This window comes from Centropristis striata, chromosome 1 (genome assembly GCF_030273125.1).
Source record: "Centropristis striata isolate RG_2023a ecotype Rhode Island chromosome 1, C.striata_1.0, whole genome shotgun sequence".
Classification (NCBI taxonomy): Eukaryota; Metazoa; Chordata; class Actinopteri; order Perciformes; family Serranidae; genus Centropristis; species Centropristis striata.
In genome coordinates this window covers 10,676,737-10,703,422 of record NC_081517.1, presented here as the reverse complement: position 1 = coordinate 10,703,422, position 26,686 = coordinate 10,676,737, and the positions used below count along the sequence as shown (strand labels likewise).

At 44.6% G+C, this 26,686-nt stretch overlaps 3 protein-coding genes across 4 annotated transcripts; 2 read left to right on the top strand and 1 right to left on the bottom strand.

Moving 5' to 3' along the window:
* The first annotated feature begins 181 nt into the window (after positions 1–181).
* On the top strand, positions 182–8,032 carry LOC131968983 (serum response factor-like). The gene is made up of 8 exons (XM_059330085.1): positions 182–1,204; positions 4,740–5,009; positions 5,097–5,292; positions 5,403–5,516; positions 5,733–5,837; positions 6,560–6,724; positions 7,306–7,385; positions 7,561–8,032. The coding sequence occupies exons 1-8, from the start codon at positions 776–778 to the stop codon at positions 7,642–7,644; spliced, it is 1,443 nt and encodes a 480-aa protein (XP_059186068.1). The 5' UTR covers positions 182–775; the 3' UTR covers positions 7,645–8,032.
* Positions 8,033–9,979: 1,947 nt separating this feature from the next.
* eif4a3 (eukaryotic translation initiation factor 4A3) lies at positions 9,980–14,554 on the top strand. Its single transcript, XM_059330095.1, has 12 exons — positions 9,980–10,210; positions 10,546–10,618; positions 11,926–11,992; positions 12,083–12,145; positions 12,229–12,361; positions 12,580–12,660; positions 13,206–13,347; positions 13,428–13,566; positions 13,651–13,766; positions 13,955–14,062; positions 14,192–14,319; positions 14,400–14,554. Exons 1-12 carry the CDS (start codon positions 10,057–10,059, stop codon positions 14,414–14,416), a joined length of 1,221 nt encoding a protein of 406 aa, XP_059186078.1. The 5' UTR covers positions 9,980–10,056; the 3' UTR covers positions 14,417–14,554.
* A 165-nt stretch (positions 14,555–14,719) lies between these two features.
* On the bottom strand, positions 14,720–22,501 carry soul4 (heme-binding protein soul4). 2 transcript variants are annotated; one of them, XM_059330119.1, is made up of 6 exons: positions 22,386–22,501; positions 20,899–21,082; positions 20,568–20,653; positions 16,232–16,373; positions 15,799–15,982; positions 14,720–15,708 (listed from the first exon to the last, which is right to left on the bottom strand). In XM_059330119.1, the coding sequence occupies exons 2-6, from the start codon at positions 21,056–21,058 to the stop codon at positions 15,534–15,536; spliced, it is 747 nt and encodes a 248-aa protein (XP_059186102.1). In that variant the 5' UTR covers positions 21,059–21,082; positions 22,386–22,501; the 3' UTR covers positions 14,720–15,533. The 2 variants fall into 2 exon arrangements, with proteins under 2 accessions (XP_059186102.1, XP_059186110.1); XM_059330127.1 differs by lacking the exon at positions 22,386–22,501 and adding an exon at positions 22,026–22,353.
* Between the last annotated feature and the right edge of the window lie 4,185 nt (positions 22,502–26,686).

Genomic DNA, 26,686 nt, shown 5'->3' with positions numbered 1-26,686 from the left:
CGACAAACAAACAAACAAACAAACAAACAAACAAACAAACAAACAGAAAACATGAAAACATGGTTGAGGTCAGAGAGTTTTAATCCATTTAATGTAGTTTTTAAGGGTTACTCTTGTTTTTCCGCTCTGCACATATTTGTAGTGTATGTGACCATATAAGGAGCGGCATCGGCATAAAAGGAAACGGACTTCTTTATATGGAGGAAAGTAGTTCCCCTCCTTTCCGCATGAACACGTCGCCCTGTGGTATCACTGCGCACAGTCGGCAATAGCCTCACGTCTCTTCTGCATCATGTCGTGTATTAAACATCAATGAGTTGTTTCTGCTGATCTGTGGGATGCTTTACATAAAAACAGTGAAAACAGCACGTACAGTCTGTGGAACTATATATCCGCAGCGGACGGATATCGGCGGGTGCTGCTCGTCATTTCCTTATGTGGAGCGGAGTGTTTCTGGGGGCCGGGCCGCCTGATCACGGCACAAAAACACAACTTTTTAACTTTATTCCCTAATTCTGATCAAACTGGAAATATTTAAACACAGAAAATGTTCCCCAGTGTTTTCTCTGATGTTCTCTGGCTGTTCGGCCTGAACTCTCGCTGATTTACGGACTTTGATGGACGGACAGCTTCACTTGTTGCTAAAGTAACCGCTAACTGATGCTAACTGTTAGCCGCCGTTAGCTCCGTTAGCCGGGCAGCAGGCTCCAAACCCGGCCGGTGGGGGACCCGGTGGGGGACCCCGCGGGGACTGCTGGCGGGGAGCGGCGTTGGAATGGCCACCAAAACCGGAGCCGGGCGAGCAGGAAACGGAACCGGGCTCAACAGCCTCCCTGTGGCCGGACCGGGACCGAACCCAGACAGCGGGACCGACGGAGGCCGGTTCGAAGACCGGGAGTACAGCACCGAGGTGGTCTACAGCGGCTCCGACCAGGACTCCGACTCCGGGGATGACGAGGACACGGCGGGTTCAGGCGGGGACCGGAGGGGCGTGAAGCGGGAGAGGAGCGAACGGGAGGTCGGCCAGGCAGCGGCGGCCCCCGGAGGCCTCAGCGGGGGGTACGGCGGGGCCGGCCCCGGGCCCCCCGGAGCCAGACCCGGCAAGAAGACCAGAGGCAGAGTCAAGATCAAGATGGAGTTCATCGACAACAAGCTGAGGCGCTACACCACGTTCAGCAAGAGAAAGACCGGCATCATGAAGAAGGTGAGTCCGCCAGGTGAGAGCAGAGGTCAGAGGTCACACACAATAACTAGGGCTGCAAGCAGCAGTGAACGGGCCCTCGCACCCAACACGCGTCGGTGAGTTGGCCGGCAGGCACTGCGGTTGATTCAGACATTGAAAATGTCATGTAAAGCTGATGAAGTTTATAGTATGAGGCTGATTTCTTGTTGTCAGTAGGGGGCGCTATGCCTTAGACTGAATGTTGAGATAGGGATGTGTTCAGGCATGGACCCTTGTGAATCATAACAAATTTGTGGCATACACACACATTCTCAAATCACATCGGCCTAAACACATACTTGTACAATCCATTGCTCTCCACTGCAACTGCAAATAAAACAAGTCTCACCAACATATCTTTAGCAACTAGATTTACCTGTTAACATAGTCAACACTACTTTTTATGTATAAATATGCTTTCACACCACAACTACAAAACACGCTGTATTCCATGTTCCACAACACACTTCATAAAATACTTTGCGTTATACCTAATTTCAACTTATATAACTACAAGTCACACTGACGTGCGCGTCTTACATCCTACCACACGCTACGCTAAATCTTAAAATATATCACTGCACTATATACGAAACACCTAAATAACCTTGTGCCTACTGAAACCACACACTTGATGTCTAACTCATGACTTCAAACACAAAAACAATTAAAACCGCTATCAATTTCTACAAGTAAGTACATTACCCCTACATAACAATATCCTAGCAAATTATCAACATACAAATACTACATCATCATACATATGATACACTAGGGTGGTTGACATGACGCTCAATTTTTGTGTTCCCAGTGACAAATATTACTAAACTTTGATAATATTTTATTAAAATTAATGTTTTAATATGCAGTTCATTCTTCTACATCTAATCCATCTGCAAACAATGAGTATCGTTCTTCAACTATGCAAATATTCTGTTTTGAACATGACATTTGTCCACCGGTGCAACTGTCCTAGGTAGCATTACTTATCTTAAAACAACTGTAATTTAATGAAAAATTAATCTAAATACATTAAAATACTTGAATGCATGTCATACGAGTATTTACTTAATGAATCTAGAGGATATAAGTGTTAAGGTCCCTATGTAGAGTTATTATGACACATTACATTTTGTCCAAAAACTGGTGTCCTCCTGGAGCAACGCCATTATGTAGATAAAACAGGCATTAATGTGACCACTCCATTACTGAGAGGGGTCCTTCCAGAATCAGGAAGGACAGAAGACATCTCTGGAGCAGGTGGACTGCACACAAGATCAGTTCTGTCTCAAATATGTTCATAATATTACTATTTCCGTGCAGTGTTGGAACTGGTCGTCTTAAGGTAGTCCTTTGGTACAATGCAGTTTAAGTATTAATATATATATATATATTATATATATAATATATATTATATTATATATATAATATATATATATATATATAATATATATATATATATATATATATATATATATATTTATCAATTTACATTGATTGATCATTGAAAATAATGTAAATTGATAAAAAATATTCATGACTAATATGCCTTGGGCTTATCTATCTTATCTGTCCAACATTCTCTGAATTAAATAATGACATTCTTTATTTTGTTGCACCGGTGGACACATTTTAGGACTACCACACCAAAAAGTGAATAATATGCTAAATATATGAAGAATTAGAAATGGACACATTCAGTTTTGAATTATTCACATATAAGGGAATTTAATTGTATGTCATTTGACATATATTTTTGAATTATTCTTTTTTTCACTTTGAATTTGAGGTCACGTCAACCACCCACTAACGTTACACGTCGTAAACCTACAAACACCTCAACCCACACATACTTTTACAAAAACAGGCCGATGCATCCTAACAACGAATCACAATTTCATAACAACAAAAAAACAGTCAAAAATAGACTGCTTGTAAACATAACATCACATATTAACACACTGCTAACACACATACATCACAACATCAACTTTGACCTAATCAGATTTTAAAACACACATAGACGCCTTAAAGCATAGACGACACTTTGATCTAAAAAATAATAGTGACACTTGACAAATACATTAAACAAATATCACTGCAAACTTTGTTTCTTATCAGATGAATCTGCAACATTCAACTTCTTGCAACATGAACGCAAAGATAGAATGGTTTCTCCAAAATAGCACGTCCTTCTATCATTCTTTTCCCTTTTGAATGTTTACCCTAACTTTAAAATCTATTCTATCATTATGACACACTGCCGCTATTACATTCCTATAGTCGTGACAATGGCAACGCAAGTGCAAACAAACAATTACTACTTCAAACACCTTTCCTACATACAAGAACACATCAATTATAAGTAACCTATAAGTAAACCTACCCCAACTAACTTGACTACATGTCTGTCATGACTGTTTATTCACTTCCTAATAACTTAATCACACATCATTTCATACAATACAACTAAGATGGGCCCACTTATCAAACATTGACTCAAATTCTTTCTACTCCCATCATCTTCCACTTTACACTCACAAATAATACTCACTTTAATATACCCATACTAACTTACTGAAGTTTGTTATCAACCTAAAACACATACAACACACTAACATACTAAAAAAACTACACCCACAAAATACACAAATTCTTCAAAACAACATGTAACAAATAATGATATCTACAGGTAATATAATCACTCGGTAATTGATAAATTACTAAGTCAAAGTCATACTGCAGTCAAAGTCATATCGCCCCCTACTGACAACAGGAAATCAGCCTCATAGAAGTTTGTATTATGAGGCTGATTTCCTGTTGTCAGTAGTGGGCGCTATGACTTTGACTTTGACTTAGTAATTTATCAATTTCAAAATTGGCAAATCAAAATGGCCAACTCCTGTTGAGTTTAGGATATGGGTCCTGCTGCTTTTTTTGTTCGTCTGGAAGAGTTCAATATTCCTACTGAATTTTATAAATTTTCGTCAATGTTGGAGCTCAGGAAATAATGTAGGGGACGCTACAGAGCCAATTTGTCATGCCCATTCCTGAAACCCATATCGGATCACAATTATCGCCAAGCCCTTCAACTGTGCCAAATTTTATTTGTTTTTGAGTAGCCCAAGCACCTTATTTTTCCCTCCAAACTGATAAAATAAGAAAAAGAAAAAAAATTATCCTTGTGGATACAATTGATCCCTCATTGACTGAGTCAGTGCTCGGGCCCTAAATTAAACAATTTATGTTTGAACAGGCGGGTACGATAATATCTGCCAAACACAAAAAATAATAAAAGTTCACTGAATTCAATTCGATCCTACAAAGAGTTAGGATAATAGAATTATCATGGCGGCGTGTAGATTTATAATATTTTGTATTAAATGTAGCTAACTTATAAAATAAGTTACGAAAACAAACTCGCCAAATAACTGAGTTTTATCTGTTTCCTCCCGATAAAGATCAGATAATAAACTTTACAACTCTGCACCTTCCACCACGCCTCCTCTCCCTGCAGGCGTACGAGCTGTCCACGCTGACCGGCACTCAGGTGTTGCTGCTGGTCGCCAGCGAGACGGGTCACGTTTACACGTTCGCCACCAGGAAGCTGCAGCCGATGATCACGTCGGAGACAGGCAAGGCGCTAATCCAGACCTGCCTCAACTCGCCGGACTCGCCGCCACGCTCTGACCCCTCCTCCGACCAGAGGATGAGCGCCACGGGCTTCGAGGAGACCGACCTCACCTACCAGGTGTCTGAGGCCGACGGCTGCCCTGAGCTCGCCAAGGTAACGCTACGACCAGACAATATAATAATAACAATAATAAATAATAAAAATATCAGTTTGTTTTCACGTGTTTGTCTCTGCTGGCAGGACGCCATCAAACCGGCATTTAGCGCGTCCAACCTGCCGGGCAGCATGCCGGCCTCCTCCTCCTCCTCCTCCTCCTCGGTATCCATGCAGGTGCAGACCAGTGCCCCCTCCTGGCCGCCGCCCTCCTCCACCAACGGGACGCCGCTGAAGACGTCAGCAGGCGTCGTGATTCCTGGAGGCTTCACCTTGATGTCAGGTAGGAGGGCGGAGCTTCCTGTCTGACTGATGATCAATGTTATTTATGTCCTGATGATGTTGAAATGACCTCTGTCTCTGGCCTCACCCCCCTCCCTCACCTGTCCTCAGGTGCCTCGCTGCCTCCTGGCACACACACCATTCCCCTCAGCCAGCTGCAGGGCCCAGCTCCACCCACGCAGGCCACCACGCTGCTGCGCCTCCCCGCCACCGTGTCTCTGTCAGGTGAGGACATCGAATCACACGCATCCTCGCTGTGTGACATCACGCTGCAGACGGCGGGGTGTCCATCAGTGACAGTTTGCTCTTCAGTCAAATTAGATTTCAATCAAAAAGAGAAAATCTAAATGTTTAGAAACTATGCAGGTGTTTGTTTGACACATTAGAGCTGAAACATCAACATCAGTTCAAGTTGGTTGTTTTTAATAATACCTGTCTCAGGAGGTGGAGTCTCTCAGCAGCTACAGACCATCCAGGTGCAGCCCAGCAGTCACACCACAACTAATCAGAGCAGCTCTGACCTCCATAGCCCCGCCTCCTCTGCAGGTAAGCCCCGCCTCCTCCACCGGTAAGCCAGGGCCTCATGTATGAAGGTGAACGTGAGAATGTGCAGCATTTAAAATGTTTAATATCTGAAGTGAAACTCACCTGATGGCTTCGTGTTTCCACTTTATATGTTTTCAATCAAGATTCAGATGAATCTGGAACATAAAGCTGAAACAACATGAATGTGTTTCCTGTAAGTCCAAACTGTTGGATCAGAGATGATTCATCAGGAGGAGTTTATAAACTGATGTTTAACAGAGACAGAGACTCTGTTCACTGGCCCAGGATGAAACGTGTTCAGTGTGTTCATAAAACTCACCTGGATACCAGACCTCTGTGGTGCTGCTCTCTTATTGGCTGTTAACAGCCACAGAGACAGTCTGCTGCCGCTTGTTGCACAGGAACCAAAAAGCTAATATCCTGCAGCATGTCCTTCTTTTTCTGGCAGTGCGTTGATTTGAAATTGTTCTGTAGAAAATCAGCCGCAGAGTTTTTATCATTTACATGTCACCTGTTGGTCTGTGGGCGGAGCCAGCGGGGCCGGGGGCTCGTCAGATAAATCAGAACCTGCTAAGAGGTTGATCCAGTCTGCTGCAGTCAGGAAGCTGGAGACGAGCCTTTATTGTGAAAGTATTTGTGAGGTAAGGTGTCAAAGTTGACCTGTCTCTCTGCCTGCCTGTCTCTCTATCTGTCTGTCTCTCTGCCTGTCTGGCTGTCTGCAGCCAGTCTGTCCTCCGTGGTGTCCTCATCGTCAGTAGCAGGTCACATGATGTATCCTGGCGGTCACACGGTGATGTACGCCGCTCCGACGTCCTCCCTGAGCGACGGCAGCTTGACGGTCCTCAACACGTTCCAACCGCCAGGCCACGCCCCCTCACATGACCCAGGTTATTACTGTCCTTATTACAACTATTACTACTGTCCTTATTACTACTGTCCTTATTACTACTGTCCTTATAACTACTGTCCTTATTACTACTGTCCTTATTACTATTATTGCTGTCCTTATTACAATTATTACTACTGTCCTTATTACAACTATTACTACTGTCCTTATAACTACTGTCCTTATAACTACTGTCCTTATTACTACTGTCCTTATTACTATTATTGCTGTCCTTATTACAATTATTACTACTGTCCTTATTACAACTTTAACTACTGTCCTTATTACAACTGTCCTTATTACTATTATTGCTGTCCTTATTACAACTATTACTACTGTCCTTATTACTACTGTCCTTGTTACAACTGTCCTTATTACTATTATTGCTGTCCTTATTACAATTATTACTACTGTCCTTATTACAACTTTAACTACTGTCCTTATTACAACTGTCCTTATTACAACTATTACTACTGTCCTTATTACAACTATTACAACTGTCGTTATTACAACTGTTATTACAGTTACTATAATGACTAATAATAATAATAACTAATATTAATAATGTGTGATGTGTCTCAGCTCTCCCACAGGTCTTCCTCACCTCGCTGCCTCCAGTCGGAGCTCAGATCCCCCAGATCTCTGCCGTCCAGCTGCACCCGGTACTACTGATACTACATGAGTACTACTGATACTGCATGAAGTACTACTGATACCTGCCTGTGTCTGTGTATAATGTGCATTGTGTGTGTATATAATGTGTATCGTGTGTGTATAATGTGTATGTATTGTGTGTGTGTGTATATAATGTGTATATTTTGTGTATTGTGTGTGTAGATGGTTCTGAGTCAGCAGGCCAGCAGCAACCTGACGGAGCTGCAGGTCGTGAGTCTCGACGTCCACCAATCAAAAGACGACTGAGTGTCCGGTGACCGGATGACACTTCCTGTTTACTTTCATCCTGTAAACGGCAACAACAAGCAGTAGCTGATCATCAAACGTTCACAGGAAGTGACCAAGACCTCCAGAATACTTTCAGAATAAGTCGATATCGTCAGGATGATGATGTCATCAGTCAGATGTCCAGTTGAGCGTTGTGATGATGACACTCATCACCTGAATGTTTCTGCTGTAAAGGAACAGGTGACTTCCTGTCAGCTGACACAGCTGCAGCACCTGAGGATCATTTTATAAACTGACTTCTGACCTCTTCATGGGCTCTATATTTATGTACATATATTTCTATACGGGAAGTCATCAGTTATTGTTTGTTAGAAGGTTGAAAATTAAAAAGACTTTTGGGACAAAACGAGTCGTTAAGCAGCTTCATTATATAAAGTAATAAAGGTGTTATAATAGTATTAAAGGTAAAAAAAAGTGTTATAATAGTATTAAAGGTAATAAAGGTGTTATAATTGTATTAAGGGTGTTATAATAGTATTAAAGGTAAAAGAAAAGAACAAGTGTTATAATAGTATTAAAGGTTTTATAATAGCATTAAAGGTTTTATAATAATAAAAGTATTAAAGGTAATAAAGGTGTTATAATAGTATTAAAGGTAATAAAGGTGTTATAATATTAAAGGTAATAAGGTTATAATAGTATTAAAGGTTTTATAATGGCATTAAAGGTCATTTAGGTTTTATCATCAAACTTTATTTAAATAGCGCTTTTTTTATAATAAAGTATTAAAGGTAATAAAGGTGTTATAATACTATTAAAGGTGTTATAATAGTATTAGAGGAAGAAAAGGTAAAAAAAAAGGGAAAAGGTTTATAATAGCATTAAAGGTAAATGTGTTATAATAGTATTAAAGGTAATAAAGGCGTTATGTATTAGTGGTAATAAAGGTGTTATAATAATATTAAAGGTAATAAAGGTGTAATAATAGTATTAGAGGTAATAAAGGTTTTATAATTGTATTAAAGGTGTAATAGTAGCATCACAGGTAATAAAGGTGTTAGAATAGTATTAAATCTAAAGGTGTTATAATACTAAATGTAATAAAGGTGTTAGAATAGTATTAAAGGTAAGAAAGGTGTTATAGTATTAAAGATAATAAAGGTTTTATAATAGTATTAAAGGTAATAAAGGTGTTATAATAGCATTAAGGGTAATAAAGGTGCTATAATAGTATTAAATCTAAAGGTGTTATAATATTAAATGCAATAAAGGTGTTAGAATAGTATTGAAGGTAATAAAGGTGTTATAATAGTATTGAATCTAATAAGGGTGTTATAGTAGATGAACCTTATTTATTCAGAGAACATTCTATAAACAATAACTGGCTTCATGATTTTTTTTAAATTCACAATAACAATTTACAATATATACAAAATTTGCCAGGGGGTTACAGAAAGAAAAACACACAAAATAAGACAAACATGAATTCCAAAACAGAGATCCAAAATAAACACAAGGTAAGAATAGAGACAAAAACAAAACAAAAAACATGGTGTATAATTCATCAATCAATAAAGTATTTGTCCAAAACAAAGTCAGTTTTCAGAGCCTTCTTGCTCTTAAGGCCTTTAATAGAAGTGCAGTATTGCTCCAGTTCATGTAAAAAGTCAACAAAACTGGGTTTGGAGTCAGCCCATTTCTTCTTATGTATGTGAAACTTTCCTACAAACAGAAGAAGCTGTACAAGAAAACTCAAGACCTCTGATTTTCTTCAAAACAAATAATGTATTTTTCCTTAAAGTGGATTGCTTGTCCAGTTTTCCTGTTTACAAAATTTTGCACATCCCTCCAGAATATTCGAGCATATACAGAGTCATAAAACAGATGGTAAATTGTTTCTTCCTCTAAACCACAGAACACACAAGAATACTCAATATCAAGCTTGAATCTCTTTAACGTTTTTTTGCTGGATATATTTTATGCATTATTTTAAAGGAGACCTCTTTAACTTTATTATTCAAGACACATTTATCCCCAGCTAGCCAAATTTGCTTTCAGTCAATATCCCCATATAACGTTGTCCAAAAATATTTTGCTGAGGGCACAGTTACAGTCAGCATGAGGCTCCTGATTAATTTATTCGAGCATTTATTCTTAGTGAAATCATTAACTGGTTTCATGAGGAACAAACAGAAAGCTTCATAGTGACGTCAGCCTCACCTGTACAGGTACCTGCTGGCCGGCAGGTTGCAGCACTGCGATAACAGCCCGGAGGAGGAGAAGAAGAAGAAGAAGAAGACGTAGACGTCACGCCTGCGTCGCTATGTACGTCATCGGCGCGACACGAGGCGGTCTTATTGTGTTAGCAGCTAGCGGCTAGCAGCGCAGCTCCGGAGCTCCGACAGATTCACCGATAACCAGCCAGTAAACATGGCAGCCGCCGGACCGCAGGGCAGGAAGAGGCTCCTGAGGGAGGAGGACATGACCAAGGTGGAGTTCGAAACCAGCGAGGAGGTGGACGTCACCCCCACTTTCGACACGATGGGCCTGCGGGAGGACCTGCTCCGCGGCATCTACGCCTACGGTAGGCCGGGGATCGGCGGCCTCCGGGAGGAGGCTAAAGCTAACTGTTTATCACCGAGAGTTTAAAGAGAATTCTGATATTAAACAGATCAGACTGGTTCAACGAGTTTTATCCATGAGTTTTAATATTTAAAATAGTTCGCTCAGGTTGTTATTAAACTCTTCCTTCAGTTAGCCGCTAACAGCTCCGGCGCCTGCGCAGTTAACAAAACACACCGCGAGGCTTTTACCGCGTCTAGTGTTTGTGTGTGTTTAATGTGTGTGTGTGTGTGTGTGTGTGTGTGTGTGTGTGTGTGTGTGTGTGTGTGTGTGTGTGTGTGTGTGTGTGTTTTTCAGGGTTTGAGAAGCCATCAGCGATCCAGCAGAGAGCCATCAAACAGATCATCAAAGGCAGAGACGTCATCGCCCAGTAAGACCCCCAGAGTCTGTCCTCTGCCCCCCTGAGTCCCCCAGAGTCTGTCCTCTGCCCCCCTGAGTCCCCCAGAGTCTGTCCTCTGCCCCCCCTGAGTCCCCCAGAGTCTGTCCTCTGCCCCCCCTGAGTCCCCCAGAGTCTGTCCTCTGCCCCCCCTGAGTCCCCCAGAGTCTGTCCTCTGCCCCCCCTGAGTCCCCCAGAGTCTGTCCTCTGCCCCCCCTGAGTCCCCCAGAGTCTGTCCTCTGCCCCCCCTGAGTCCCCCAGAGTCTGTCCTCTGCCCCCCCTGAGTCCCCCAGAGTCTGTCCTCTGCCCCCCCTGAGTCCCCCAGAGTCTGTCCTCTGCCCCCCCTGAGTCCCCCAGAGTCTGTCCTCTGCCCCCCCTGAGTCCCCCAGAGTCTGTCCTCTGCCCCCCCTGAGTCCCCCAGAGTCTGTCCTCTGCCCCCCCTGAGTCCCCCAGAGTCTGTCCTCTGCCCCCCCTGAGTCCCCCAGAGTCTGTCCTCTGCCCCCCCTGAGTCCCCCAGAGTCTGTCCTCTGCCCCCCCTGAGTCCCCCAGAGTCTGTCCTCTGCCCCCCCCTGAGTCCCCCAGAGTCTGTCCTCTGCCCCCCCCTGAGTCCCCCAGAGTCTGTCCTCTGCCCCCCCCTGAGTCCCCCAGAGTCTGTCCTCTGCCCCCCCCTGAGTCCCCCAGAGTCTGTCCTCTGTCCCCCCTGAGTCCCCCAGAGTCTGTCCTCTGTCCCCCCTGAGTCCCCCAGAGTCTGTCCTCTGTCCCCCCTGAGTCCCCCAGAGTCTGTCCTCTGTCCCCCCGAGTCCCCCAGAGTCTGTCCTCTGTCCCCCCTGAGTCCCCCAGAGTCTGTCCTCTGTCCCCCCTGAGTCCCCCAGAGTCTGTCCTCTGTCCCCCCTGAGTCCCCCAGAGTCTGTCCTCTGTCCCCCCTGAGTCCCCCAGAGTCTGTCCTCTGTCCCCCCTGAGTCCCCCAGAGTCTGTCCTCTGTCCCCCCTGAGTCCCCCAGAGTCTGTCCTCTGTCCCCCCTGAGTCCCCCAGAGTCTGTCCTCTGTCCCCCCTGAGTCCCCCAGAGTCTGTCCTCTGTCCCCCCTGAGTCCCCCAGAGTCTGTCCTCTGTCCCCCCTGAGTCCCCCAGAGTCTGTCCTCTGTCCCCCCTGAGTCCCCCAGAGTCTGTCCTCTGTCCCCCCTGAGTCCCCCAGAGTCTGTCCTCTGTCCCCCCGAAAGTCTCCTGAGTCCCCCAGAGTCCTGTCCTAGCCCGTCCTGTCTGGTTCCCTGTGTCCTCTAACAGCTGTCCTCTGGTGTGTCCAGGTCTCAGTCAGGGACGGGGAAGACGGCCACCTTCTGCGTGTCGGTGCTGCAGTGTTTGGACATCCAGGTGAGCTGAGAGCTGATTGGCTCGTTGGGATCTTTGTTTCTAAAACGTTTCCTTTATATGATGACGTCATGCTGTGTTTCCTGTCCGCAGGTGAGGGAGACCCAGGCTCTGATCCTCGCTCCGACCAGGGAGCTGGCCGGACAAATTCAGAAGGTAGGCGCCCCCCCCCCCCCCCACCAGCCAATCGTCTGTGAGCAGGGCTGTGTCCTGGTTTCTGATTGGCTGTCTGTGTGCAGGTGCTGCTGGCTCTGGGAGACTACATGAACGTGCAGTGCCACGCCTGCATCGGCGGGACCAACGTGGGCGAGGACATCAGGAAGCTGGACTATGGGCAGCACGTGGTGTCGGGCACACCGGGACGTGTGTTCGGTGAGGTTATGCGGCGATCAGCTGATCATCCCACCAACGTCTGAATTTATTTATAATATTTACTGAGTTATTTCTCGGATAAACTTTGTTCATATTGGTCCTGTTTACTCCTCTCCCTCTACGCTCGGGCAGCTTGGCTGCTGATGTCAGAGTTCATCAGGATCGGCCTCTGTCTGAGGCAACCAATAGGAAGCTGACGTGTGTTTGTGTTTTTGCAGATATGATTCGCCGCAGGAGTCTGAGGACCAGAGCCATCAAGATGCTGGTCCTGGACGAAGCTGACGAGATGCTCAACAAAGGTGAGACACCTGGTGACATCACAGAACAACTGGTGACATCACAGAACACCTGTTGTTTAGTTTCAGCTCTGCTGGTTAAATCCTTGTTGGTCTGGTCTCTGGTGGGTCCAGACCTCCTGTGGGAGACAAACGGTTCTGGTTTGGTTGGTTCAGTGCAACGTAACAACCAGCTGGTTGTTTCTGTCTGCAGATCTGAGCTACAGGTGATACTCTGAACCAGGAGGCGGCGGATCAGGAATACTGGAGGCAGCAGCAGCTTTTGTTTACGTTACAGAATCGAAGGTCCTTGGGGATTTGGGCTCCATGTTGCTTTCTTTATTTCAGTTTGATTTCTCATTCGTTGGAAAGTTGGCTGTGAAAAATGTAAATAGGATGTTTTAACCCTGCCCCTGCAGATCTTTGTATTTTTTTATTTGGTCCGTTTACATTTGTGCTCTGTGAAATCAAAGCAGACTGAATCCTGAGTGAAATAAACTGATTGAGACCAACGTGCTGCGGCTGAATAAATGAACTCTGCAGCGTCTCATGTTGTCCCTCTGGTTCAGGTTTTAAGGAGCAGATCTACGACGTATACCGCTACCTGCCCCCCGCCACGCAGGTGGTCCTGATCAGCGCCACTCTGCCGCACGAAATCCTGGAGATGACCAACAAGTTCATGACCGACCCCATCCGCATCCTGGTCAAACGGTGAGTCCAGAACAGAGCCGCCATGTAATGAAGGAATGTACCAGGAATGTTGCATGTGTCTGACCGACCTCTCCCCTCAGTGACGAGCTGACCCTGGAGGGAATCAAGCAGTTCTTCGTGGCGGTGGAGCGAGAGGAGTGGAAGTTTGACACGCTGTGTGATCTGTACGACACTCTGACCATCACACAGGCCGTCATCTTCTGCAACACCAAGAGGAAGGTTAGTCCTGCCCCTTCACCCACCCCCCCAGCCGTTGCCTCAAAGCCTTCTGGGAAGCTGAGTGTGTGTGTGTGTGTGTTGCAGGTGGACTGGCTGACGGAGAAGATGAGAGAAGCGAACTTCACGGTGTCATCGATGCACGGAGACATGCCACAGAAGGAGAGAGAGTCCATCATGAAGGAGTTCAGATCAGGAGCCAGGTGAGGCACCTGTTAACAATCCTCATCTGTATAGCTGTTGATAACGATCCCCACCTGTACGGCTGTTATTATTAACGATCCCCACCTGTACGGCTGTTATTATTAACGATCCTCACCTGTACGGCTGTTACTGATGATCCTCACCTGTACGGCTATTACTAAAGCTGATTCCTCTGATCTGATTCCAGCCGTGTGCTGATCTCGACGGACGTCTGGGCTCGGGGTTTGGACGTTCCTCAGGTTTCTCTCATCATTAACTACGACTTGCCCAACAACAGAGAGCTCTACATCCACAGGTCGGTATCCCTCCACAGGAACTAGTCCCAACAGAGAGTGCTCTAGAGGCTGTAGTGTAGCTGTTAACTGGGACGAGCCTGAACTTTGTGCTTGAGCCTGTTTGTTAAATGACCTCTGACCTCTTCTAGGATTGGCCGGTCCGGGCGTTATGGTCGTAAGGGCGTGGCCATCAACTTTGTGAAGAACGACGACATCCGGATCCTGCGGGACATCGAGCAGTATTATTCCACGCAGATCGACGAGATGCCCATGAACGGTATGATTCCGCCCAGTCTGATGTGGTGCGAGATGTTTCCAGCTGTTGCCATGGTGACATGTTTGTTTTGTTCTCCACAGTGGCCGATTTGATCTAACGATGACATCATGCCCGAGCCCCGCCCCTCTGACCTCCTGTTTCCTGTTTTTATTTTAGAGTGAATTTCTTAATTTCCATGTCAACATGAAACGACTGTAAGACTTGTTTTTGTAAATAAACTCGTTTTGGTTCCAAATGTTCTCATTATTTATGAGCTGCTGTGGTCCCACCCCCCAAAAGCGGTCAACCTAGGGGAAACACTGCATCATTTATATATTTTGTCACATTTATGTATATTATAATAACTATCATCAGTGTGTCTTTAATAAAACACAATCTGAAACTAACAAACATTCACAAGTTTTCACTTTAAATCAGATTTTATTTGAAACACAAATGTCAGAAGGAAAAAAAAAGTTTTACAGAAAGTAAAATAAACAGGCACCATAAATCACAATCAGCTGTTTGGTCGTTTTTAAATCTTTTCACAACATGTATGGAAACTAAACAAACGAATATTAAATATTTATGATTCATCACCGTCACTTTATTTCACAATAAAAAACAAAAAATGAATTTACTAAAAGATTCTGAGCTGGACCAGGATCACCACACCAGACCAGGACCAGGAGCTGCTCAGGTTTCAGATTTGACAGACTTGCTAGCTGTTAACATCTTTGTGCTAAGCTAGCTCTCCCCACCTGTTTCCAGTCTTTAAGCTAAGCTAGCTGTCCCTTTAATGATCGGACGGAAGCGGGACAATAACATGACGTATTTCCTGTTACTATGGCACAAGATAATTTTAACGCTGGAACCAATGAGATGTCAGTGAGTCAGAGAGAGGCGTTGTGATTGGACGGGAGAAGGAGGGCTGGGGCTTAGTGTCAGTACATGCTAACAAACACAAACCTGCTCTGATTGGTCCGTTTACAGAGCGCTGCAGGAACGCCGTGTTGGAGTCCGACAGGAAGTTAGCATGGCGCCAGTAACCACAGCAACAAGCAGACAAATGTCATCCTGACCTTTGCTCAGACGTTACGACGCGGTCGCATCACCGACATGCCACGAAACAACCGGCAGACAGGAAGTTGTTCCTGCAGCACGCTGTAGATGACAGGAAACACAGGAGCCAATCAGAGGAGGAGGAAGAGGAGCAGAGGATGCTGGGACAGTGTCTACACGCTGCGTCTGATGAACCAGATCTCGTTCCTGCGGCGTGGGACGCCGGGGTTCTCGTACGAGGCGACCATGTAGCCGTCTCTGCCGAGGTCGGCGGCTGAGCCCAGAATCTCCCACAGCAGCGCGATCTGATTGGTCACCGTCTCCTCCGTGGTCGTCCCGTAGAATGTCCTGACAGCCAATCAGAGAACAGAACATCACCAACAAAACGCAGCGACACATCGGCGGCCGCCGCCAGAGTTGGTCAGGACTTAAACTCACCTGGCGACCACTCTGATTGGCTCCCTGTAGACGATGACGACATCAGGGTCGGAGGGGCGGGGTGGGTCCGTCTGGAACTCTGCCGGCAGGAAGAACGCCGTCTGCACGCTCTTATCAAACGACACGCCGTCCTTCAGCACGTGGATGTTACTGACCACTGGCACAGTCATGCCCAGGTACCTGCCTGAGAATGAATAACAAGATCAATAACATTGATCTATACATCATAACATGATCAATAACACTAACCAATACATCATAACATCATAATAACACTGATCAATACACCATAACATGATCAATAATACTTAACAATACATAACATCGATAACATTATCAATATCATGATCAACAACATGAACAATAACACTGATCAATACATCATAACATCATCAATAACATGGTCAGGTACCTGTCGGGGGCGGAGCCTCACCTGCTGAGTTCTCCTTACAGATGAACCTCATCAGTTTCATGAAGCCGTTAGAGATGCTCTGTTCATAAAGCTCCTCCTTCTGAGTCACACAGGCCCAATGTCCCGCCCCGATCACACGCTCCTCCCACTGCTCCTCCCCCATCTGAGGAGAGAGGAGAAGAGGAGAGGAGGAGCAGGAGAAGAGGAGGAGATAGGAGAGGAGGAGGAGGAGATAGGAGAGGAGAGAGAGGAGGAGAGGTTTGGTTTTCAAAATCCCTTTATTGCACTATTTCAGGGATACACCAGACGATTTTATTATAATTTTAGTGGAAAAATACAAAATGAAAATACAATCATTACAACCAGTGAACCAAACAATAACCATATATTCAAAATTAATGATCAACTCCCCATCCCTTCCCACGGAGCAGAGCACCTCCCCAATAGTCCACATGTGGCTAAAAGCGTACATTGTCCATCACAGTGTAGTAGGTGTGTTCCAACTTTAGTCTGGCTTTCACCCGTCCTGCCTGAACTGAAACCGGCTCCACACAACCAGCATCCTGGACCCGGTTCCTACGTGTTAGCCAGATAGCCAGCACAGGACAAGAAGTTCAACAGGAGGTGCACAGTCTTCTTCTGGACAGAGTACTTGGGGCCAAAAATAAATAAACCAAAAGAAAACTCCTCGCCAAAATCCTCAAACCAACTTTTTACAAGCTCAAACAAGGCTGACAGACGAGGACATTCAACAAACATATGTTCCAATGTCTCAGTTTTTGAACAAAAACACACCCCTCCCCCAGCTCCGGATCAAGGTGCGCTCTGTACCTATTGCACCGTGTACAACAATCAGCTGTCCACTTCTCAATGGGCAGCTTGTACAGGCAACGGCAACTGCCTTTCTGGGAAGAGTTTGGACCAAAGAACTCAGTCCACCTCGACTCCTTTACTCCTTCCAAGGACACAAGGTTCAGCAACTTCACAAGAGGTTCGTACATTTCTGCCTTTTCTGCATCCTGAAACTTGCTGAGGCGAGAGATTTTAAAAGAAAGCAGCTGGCCTCCTCCCTCCTGCCAGTCCCCCACAGCTGGAGCGATGGACAGGGAAACTGTAGTTACTGTCCTCAATCCACTGGTCACGCAGGGGGGCATCCTCAACAAAAGCCCTTAGGGGCCGTGTCAGGGCGTCAAAGAGCTCTCTCACCACTCTGTTTACCAGCCTGAGAGAGGAGATGGTACAGTAGGCTCTTATGTTGTTTACAGACGGTTTCATCAAATGGCCCACCTTTGTGTATCCAGCCTCCCTCAGACTGTTTCGCAGGCTGGCAGACTCAATTACTTGAGTCTTTAATCAATTATTGAAGAACAGCGGTTCCTCAAATAACCACATTCCAGGAATTTTATTCCCAATTCTTGCAGTCTTTACCACCTGCCAAGCCTGCAAGACTGAGGAGTAAAAGGGCTTCAGTGCAGTGAGGTCCACCTCAGCGAGCTGTAAAAGGAAGAGCTGCTTGTCGTAGCCCAAATTGCCAGCTTAGCAGAAGCTTGGCTGTGTCCAGCCAGCTTGGGCAACAGTCATACAAAAGTTTTTGGCTGTTTACAGTCTAAAAGCAGCAATCTTTGCCTGGTTATTTACAGGTGCCTGTCCACCTTCAGCCACAGGCAAGTAAAGGACTGCTGCCCAATGCTGACCGGATCAGAAAAAATCCACGATTTCCCTTTGAATGTTATCAATCAGACCTCTAGGTGGCGTCAATGCAAGAAGTCTGTGCCAAAGGATCAAGGCAACCAAGTTATTGGTAACCAGAACTCTTCCTCTATAGGACAGCTGGGTAGTAACCATTTCCACTTAGTTAACCGAACGCACACTTTTTCCTTCACTCCCTCCCAGTTCTTTGCTTGAAAGCCCTCAGTCCCCAAAACTTTCAAGCCCTCCTTTCCCACTCAAGCCCACTGGGCAGAGCGGGCACTGCCTAAACCCCGCAGAAGAGGCCCTCTCATATAAAAAAGGGTTCCCTGCAAACACTGAACATCTTCTTGGCTGGAGACAAAGACATTGACATCATCAGCATATGCAGACACCATAAAGGGACACTAAAGTTCACCAGACAGTGAGCCCCATGAGCCGACCCCTCAACATGCAGAGCAAGGGCTCAATAGCCAGGCTATATAGCTGTCCTGACAGAGGACAACCCTGTCGTATCCCTTGCTCCACAGAAATTGGTCGACTCAGCCCAGCTCCCATTTTCACCATACATTGTGCACCCTATACAGCAAACTCACCCAAGACACGCTTTTTTCCCCTAAAGGACACTATCCCACCCTGCAGTCTACATATATCAATGACATCACGCATGACAAATACATTGTCCATAATCGATCTGTCAGGAACACAGTAAGTCTGTTGAGGCTGTACAGTAAACTTCAAAATGTTTTTGAACCTGTTGGCCAAGGGTCTGGAAAACACCTTATAATTAGGGGTCCTTAATTTTGCAGGTTCGGCGATCGGCCGATTCTTTTACGTCAAACCGATCTTATCTAGCGATCTTATCTACCTCGATAATAACCCCCCACCGGCGAAGCAGTGCTCCAAATTATTGCTAAATTTAGCAACTTTTCAGACCCCCTTAGCAACTATTTTTCAAGAAAGTGACTGGAGACAAATCCAGCGACTCCTTCTTACTCTTAACGAGCCGCTAACGAGCAGCAAGCCGGCTTGTTAAGAAGAGCCGCCGTTAGTGGCAGTTAGCTTCAGTTAGCTCTGTAGCAGTACAGTGTGTATGTGCTGCTACTGCAGGAGGTGTTCACTTAGCATCTGTTTGTTTACAACAAGCACCGGACACTCTGTGCACAGTAAGCGATGCCGGTTAATTCACAATCACTATGTTTATGATCAGTGGAGACTCTGTGCATAATTAGCCATGCTGCTTTCAGCTGCTGACATTGTGCAGAGTTAGCGACGGTGAAAACCATACATCACCTCCAGATTCTCTAAATCCCTCTGGGGGCTAACTTGTCTCGCCGTGGACAACCATATATGTATATATATAAACATTAGATGGCTCACGCATGCTGTTAGCCAATTGAGACCGACGTCATCGCGTGGTGGCCATCTTACCACAGGCAGCTGGCCCACTCATAACATCACAGTCTAAGGTGCATGTAGTATTTAAATAACCATAGATTGCTTAATTTTAAACCGATTTTCAAACTGTTTGGTTTGTTATAAAGCTCAGAGTTGTGGTTATGTTCCTGCATACTCAAGAATAATTTATATAAAAAAGTATAAAATTATTCTTGATTATTTATATTCTTAATTGTTTCTTCTTCTACAGCTTGGCATCTAGTCCGCCACACTGCATCATCAAATGCTATGCTCCTGTGCGGAAGGCACCAGTAATACAACTTTTTTTCCTTCCAGATATGAACTATTCGATTTTTTTATGATTTAATGACTATTCAGATATTCGAAAATCAATGCCCATCCCTAGTTGTATGTATGTTGTACTATAACGAAACCAAAAACTCTACACTTTATTTATGGTTGCAGCTCTTTTGTTAGTTTGTCCTGTAAATTGTTGCTATTTATTTTAAGTTCAATATTTTATTAACTACCTCAGACATTGTGGTTTCCTTTATTTGTTAAAAATAATACTGCTGTTTTATTGATTTTATTGTTTTATTGTTTAACAATAAAATCCGATTCAAACATTGAAGGTGTATGCTGTGAGTCATAAAAAAAAACGGTATCGGCCAAAATTGGGATCGGCAGGTCAGGCTTGTTAAAAATTGGTGATCGGCCAGAAAATTGCAATCGGTGCACCCCTTGCGGAGTCCGCCCCCACTGTTGCATGCATGGTCTCAGCAGCAGCCGTCGCGCTAGCCAGTGCGTCCAACATCTCCACATTCAAAAGATTTAATTTGTCCTGTACTCAGGTACACCATACATGAGCCATCCCAGTGTTTCACCTCGAATGACAGCTCCAAGGTTTGAGAGGGCGAGTCAAGGAACATGAAACCCTGACTCCGCAGAGACTGAACATGCCTCATTTACCGAACTTCCGCAGCTCGTTCTCTATCAACTCGTTCGGTATGAACGGTGGGACCCCAGATACGGTTATCCGTGTCGATGGCACTGACAATGGGGAAACCTGCACAAACAAGTCCCTGATCACGTGGCCAGCAGAACCTCCTCCACACTTACGGTACCATCCGGCGGGACAATGCTCACTCCCTGTCGGATCGATGGAGGGGACGCCTCAGAGGACGCCATTCCTCCAGAGAAAACCCCTACAACCGCCGATGAAGTCAGGACACGCTCGAGAAAATACTTACAAAAGGGGAGGGGGGGTTACCTTGTCGTGGCGGGAAACGGGGACAGAGGGGATTGGTTCCCTCTGCTGGTTGTTGCGGGTCATTTCCTGTATGGGTCCAATCATGTCTGCAACACAAAGAGGAAGTTAAAAGATGATGTCACCAGTCAGACAGGAAGCAGCTCCAAACCTCATGAATATTAATTAACCACCTCATGAATATTAATGACCCTGTGAAACTCGACCAGAGGCTCAGAGGACGAGAGACTCGCCCCAACCAGGCCACACCCCCTCCTGGCCACGCCCCCACCAGGTCCTACCCTCACCTAGTCCTGCCCTATCGGGCCCCACCCCCTTCTGGCCCTGCCCTCACCTGTCGGTACGGACACGTGGTGCGTACTGGCGACGGCCTGCCAGTGCGCCAGCAGCCGGTCTCTGTCCTCCTCATCCATTGGTTCTGGGTTGTCAGTGATGTCATCGTCCAGCTGCTCGTCGTCCAACCCGTCCAGGTCTTCCAGAGAGATCAGAGCCATCACTGAGAGGGGGCCGGGCTAGTCCTGACACACACACACACACACACACACACACACACACACACAGCTGATAGTTTTCCTGATAATGGATTCATACAGAGTACTGCTGACCTTTGATTAATACTTCACTGTATTATTAATCAGTGTGATGGTTTAGTCCTGTAAAACAAGGTTTAAGATGATGTTTTGTGTTTTATAACTACCTTCTGATGTTTGTTTTACCTTCTAACAGCTGATAGAACCTGTGTGTAATCTGTTTATCAGATAAAAGGCCTGAAAAGAAATGTTTTTTGAGTCGGGCAAAATCAAAACATATTCTAATGTTTCTTTCATTCTGGGACAGTTTCACATCTAAATCCACCTCACAATTGTAATGTTCTTTCAGAGTAACAGTCAGTCTGTGTGTGTGTGTGTGTGTGTGTGTGTGTGTGTGTGTGTGCAGCAGTTACAGAGAGCATGGAGGGGTTAAATAAATATATTAACTCATGAACTCACATTTGTTATTTTCTGCCAGAACTCATGGTGTCTAATTTAGAGCGAGAGGATGTTTATCTGTATCTATTATCTTTTATAATCTTATTATTATTATCTATCTATGATAATAATCTATTATAATATTATATTCTAATAGATTATAATAAATATATTATAATAATATTGTTTAATAGTCTATTACAATAATCTATTATAATAATCTTTTATGATATTCTATTATAATAATCTATTCTCATAGAAGGGGGCAGGGCCATAATTGAATCACATGACTCCTACATGTTCTGGAACTGGAGAGAAAGGGTTAACTAGTTAAGAGACTTCCGGTCTGTTGAACTCTTCTTCTCTGTTTGGGTTCAGGTCTCAGCTGTTTGATTGACAGCTCAGAGATCATGGGTCTTTTAATTTAAAAATCAGTAAGAATTGACCGGATGTGACTGACGCGGATCAATTAAAGACTTTAAATATGAACAACCTGATCGAAGAGACTTCGGTGTGAACCGGTTTGGCTCTGGTTCCGGCTCTGGTTCCGGACCGCGGCGCTGCTCGACCCGCCTCACAGAAAGTAGGTCAATCCGGACCTGGACCAGAGACCGCCCGACCGCCTCAGTCCGGCTGGTTCCACTACAGCTGGACTGACCGGACCGGGACCGGAGGACCGATTCAGACCCGACCGGGACCGGACCGTGTTAGTTATCACGGTGTCGTTAGCATGTTTAGCAGAGAGCAACCTGTGCGCAGTTAGCAGCGTTAGCCTGGTTAGCAGCGTTAGCTCGGGTTACAGACCGGGTCCGCGCCGGGTCGGAATAGTGACTCAGGCATGTGTTGGTCTTACCTGGTTCTGGTCGCACCTGTCCGCCAGGTGAGTCTGAAACTGTCGTTAATCACAACAACACAACCGGGCTGTTTCTTCCTCTGTGTTTCCGGTACACTGCACGGTGAGGACACTTCAAAATAAAAGCCTGCAGCTCCGCCTCCCCGCTGCCTCCTGCTGGCCTGCTGCTGCATGTATACAATAACAATGTAAACACTCTTTATGGGCTCCATAATTATCATCATTTATCAGGAATTCATGCATTTAAAGAATCAATTTATTTAGTTCTGAGAATTAATATTTTATATATAGTTTGTTAATTAACAACTAAAGGCTCAGAATAATCTGAGTTATTATTATTATTATTATTATTATTATTATTATTATTAATAATAATAACTCAGATTATTCTGAGAACAATAATAATAATAACTGTAATGTTAATAATGTTATTAATAATAACAATTAATGACTCTGTTCTACAGATCCTTTATCAAATCTTTATCAGTCTGTGGTGGCAAGTGTTGTTTTATGCTGCAGTCTGCTGGGGAGTCAGCATCAGGCACAGAGATGCAAGGCGGTTGGACAGACTGGTCAAAAGAGCTGGTTTTGTGGTTGGAACCAGGTTGGACACACTGGAGGAGGTGGTGGAGAGATGCACTGTCAAGATGTTCCAGGCCATCCTGAAATACCCTGATCATCCCCTACACAAAACCTTTATGGACCAAAAAAACAGCAGTGGATGGCTCCTCTCTCTCCGTTGCAGGATGGAGAGATACAAAAGATCCTTCGCTCCTACAACCATCAGGCTGTCTCATTCTTCAAGAGATTCTACCAGACTAACTGAATTTCCCCTCGGGGATAAATAAAGTAATTTTGATTTGATTTGAAATCTGTTATTTCCTTTTCTATCATTTGCTGGTATGGCAACCTTGGAACTAAACATAAAAATGGCCTACAGAGCATTGTGAAGGTTGCTAGCAAGATTGTGGGGGCTCAGTTTTTTTATTTGAATTGTTGATTTAAAAGACAAGTACTGAGGAACGCTAGGAGTATCTATTCAGACGGTACCCATCCTCTTAGCTCTGAGTATGTCTGGCTACCATCTGGTGTGCGCTTATGTGCACCTAGGGTGAAAAATAAGAGGTACAGATATTCATTCATCCCCACTTCGATTAGGGAACTGAACCTGGTTGAACGATGATGATGATGGTGATTATGATGATGATGACGATGAGTTTGATATTCACTATGATGATCTTGTTGATGTTGATGCTGGGGACCTATGTGGTTGACACTTCACCTGGAATTGCTTCCTGTTGCACTATTGTTTTTTTGTTTTGTTGTGTTTTTGATATATAAATATATTGAGGCCGTGATCTGTTGTATTTATGTGTGTTGGAATGTATTGTTTTTTTATGTCTTTTATACACCTAGACTGCCACCAAATTGCCCAAGTTGGGACAAATAAACTATACTTGACTTGAATAGTAATAATCAGAATATTCACTATTATTATTATTCAGCCTCCTGAAAGTTTATGACACACAAACAATCCTTAAAAATAAAACCTGCTTAGATTTTCTATAATAACCAGCATCAGCTCACCTGTTTAAAATTAAATCTCAGGGTGACCCCGAGTGAGGTCAGGGGTCAGAGGTAAGCACATGGAGACAGTAGAAGAAGAAAGTGTGGCGCTGAGCACAGTTCAGATGTCAGCGTCCTTTTAAAATCTGACAGAGCTTCGTTTTCCCCCGTTAGCAAATATTCCAAAGTGCTCAAATGCAGCGTCTTTAAATTTTCATCAGCACCACCGCCGCTCTGTGGGAACCCGCCTCCCCCTGAGAGGAATCATGAATTATTCAGACAGCTGAGGTCGACACACTGCAGCGCTTAGCTTCACCCACCATATCAGAATTTATTTTAAAAATTCATACAGAGTGCAAATAAACAAAATGAACAGCTTTATAATGTACTTTCAATTTGACTCCACTTCACTCCTCTTCACTCCACTTCAGACCACTTCACTTTTATTCACCCCACTTCACTACAGTCTACTTCAGACCTGCTCACTCTGGTTCACTCCACTTCACCTCACTTCAGAACACTTCACTCTTATTCACTCTACTTCATTCCACTTCAGACCACTTCACTCTTAAACATTCCACTTCACTCTTATTCACTCCACTTCACTCTATTTCAGAGCACTTCACTCTTATTCACTCCATTTCACTCGACCACTTCAGACAACTTCACGCTTTTTCACTCCACTCCACTTCAGTCAACTTCAGACCACTTCACTCTTATTCACTCCACTTCACTTCACTTCACTCGACTTTACTCCCCTCCATTTCACTCCACTTCATTCTACTCCACTTCAATCCACTTCAAATAACTTCACTCTTATTCACTCCACCTCACTTCACTTGACTTTACTCCACTTCATTTCATTCCACTTCAGAGTGCTGCACTCTTGTTCATTCCACTTCACTTCACTCCACTTCAAAGAACTTCACTCTTATTCACTCCACTCCGCTTCACTTCAATCCACTTTGGAGCACTTTACTCTTACCCACTTCACTTCATTTCACCCCACTTCAGACCACTTCACTCTTATTCACTCACCTTCACTCCACTTCATTCCACTTCACTTCACTCCACTTCAGATCACTTCACTCTTATTCACTCCACTTCACTCCACTTCAGAACACTTAACTCTTATTCCCTTCACTTCAGACCACTTCACTCTTATTCGCTCAACTTCACTCCACTCCACTTCACTCCACCTCAGACCACTTCACTCTTATTCACTCCACTTCACTTCACTCCACTTCAGAGCACATCACTCTTATTGAATCCATTTGACTCGACTTCACTTCACTCCACTTGAAAACACTTCACTTATATTCACTTCACTCCATTCTACTTCACTTCAGACCACTTCACTCTTATTCACTCCACTTTGCTTTACTTCAGACCACTTCACTCTTATTCACTCAACTTCACTTCAGTCCACTTCAGACCACGTCACTCTTATTCACTCCACTTCAGACCACTTCACTCTTAATCACTCCACTTCACTTCAGTCCACTTCAGACCATGTCACTCTTATTCACTCCACTTCAGACCACTTCACTCTTAATCACTCCACTTCACTCCACTCCTCTTCACTTCAGACCACTTCACTCTTATACACTCCACTTCACTCCACTTCAGAGCACTTAACTCTTATTCACTCCACTTCACTCCACTTCAGACCTCTTCACTCTTATTTCCTCCACTTCACTCGACTCCACTTTAGACCAATTCACTCTTGTTCACTCCACTTCACTTCAGTTTACTCCATTTCACTCCTCTCCACTTCAGTCCACTCCACTTCACTTCATTCACCCCACTTCAGACTACTTCACTCTTATTCACTTCAGTCCACTTCAGACCACTTCACTCTTATTCACTCCATTTCTCTCCACTTCACTGTTATTCACTCCACTTACTTCAGTCCACTTCAGACCACTTCACTCTTATTCACTCCACTCTACTTCACTTCAGACCACTTCACTCTTATTCACTCAACTTCACTTAACTCGACTCCACTTCAGACCACTCCACTCTTATTCACTCCACTTCACTTCACTCCACTTCAGAGCACTTAACTGTTATTCACTCCACTTCACTCTACTTCAGACCACTTTACTCTTATTCACTCCACTTTACTTCACTTCAGACCACTTCATTCTTATTCACTCAACTTCACTTAACTCGACTCCACTTCAGACCACTCCACTTCAGACCACTCCACTCTTATTCACTCCACTTCACTTCACTCCACTTCAGAGCACTTAACTGTTATTTACTCCACTTCACTCCATTTAACTCCACTCCACTTCACTTCACTCCACTTCAGAGGTCTTCACTCTTATTCACTCCACTTCACTTCAGTCCACTTCAGACCACTTCATTCTTATTCACTCAACTTCACTCCACTTCACTCCACTTCAGACTACTTCACTCTTATTCAGTCCACTCTATTTCACTCCTCTCCACTTCACTCCACTTCACTTCATTTCACCCCACTTCAGACCTTTTCACTCATATTCACTTCACTTCAGACCACTTCACTCTTATTCACTCCATTTCTCTCCACTTCACTGTTTTTCACTCCACTTACTTCAGTCCCGTTCAGACGACTTCACTCTTATTCACTCCACTTTTCTTGACTTCAGACCACTCCACTCTTATTCACTCCACTTGACTCAACTTCACTTCAGACCACTTCACTGTTATTCACTTCACTCCACTCCATTTCAGTCCACCTCACTTCA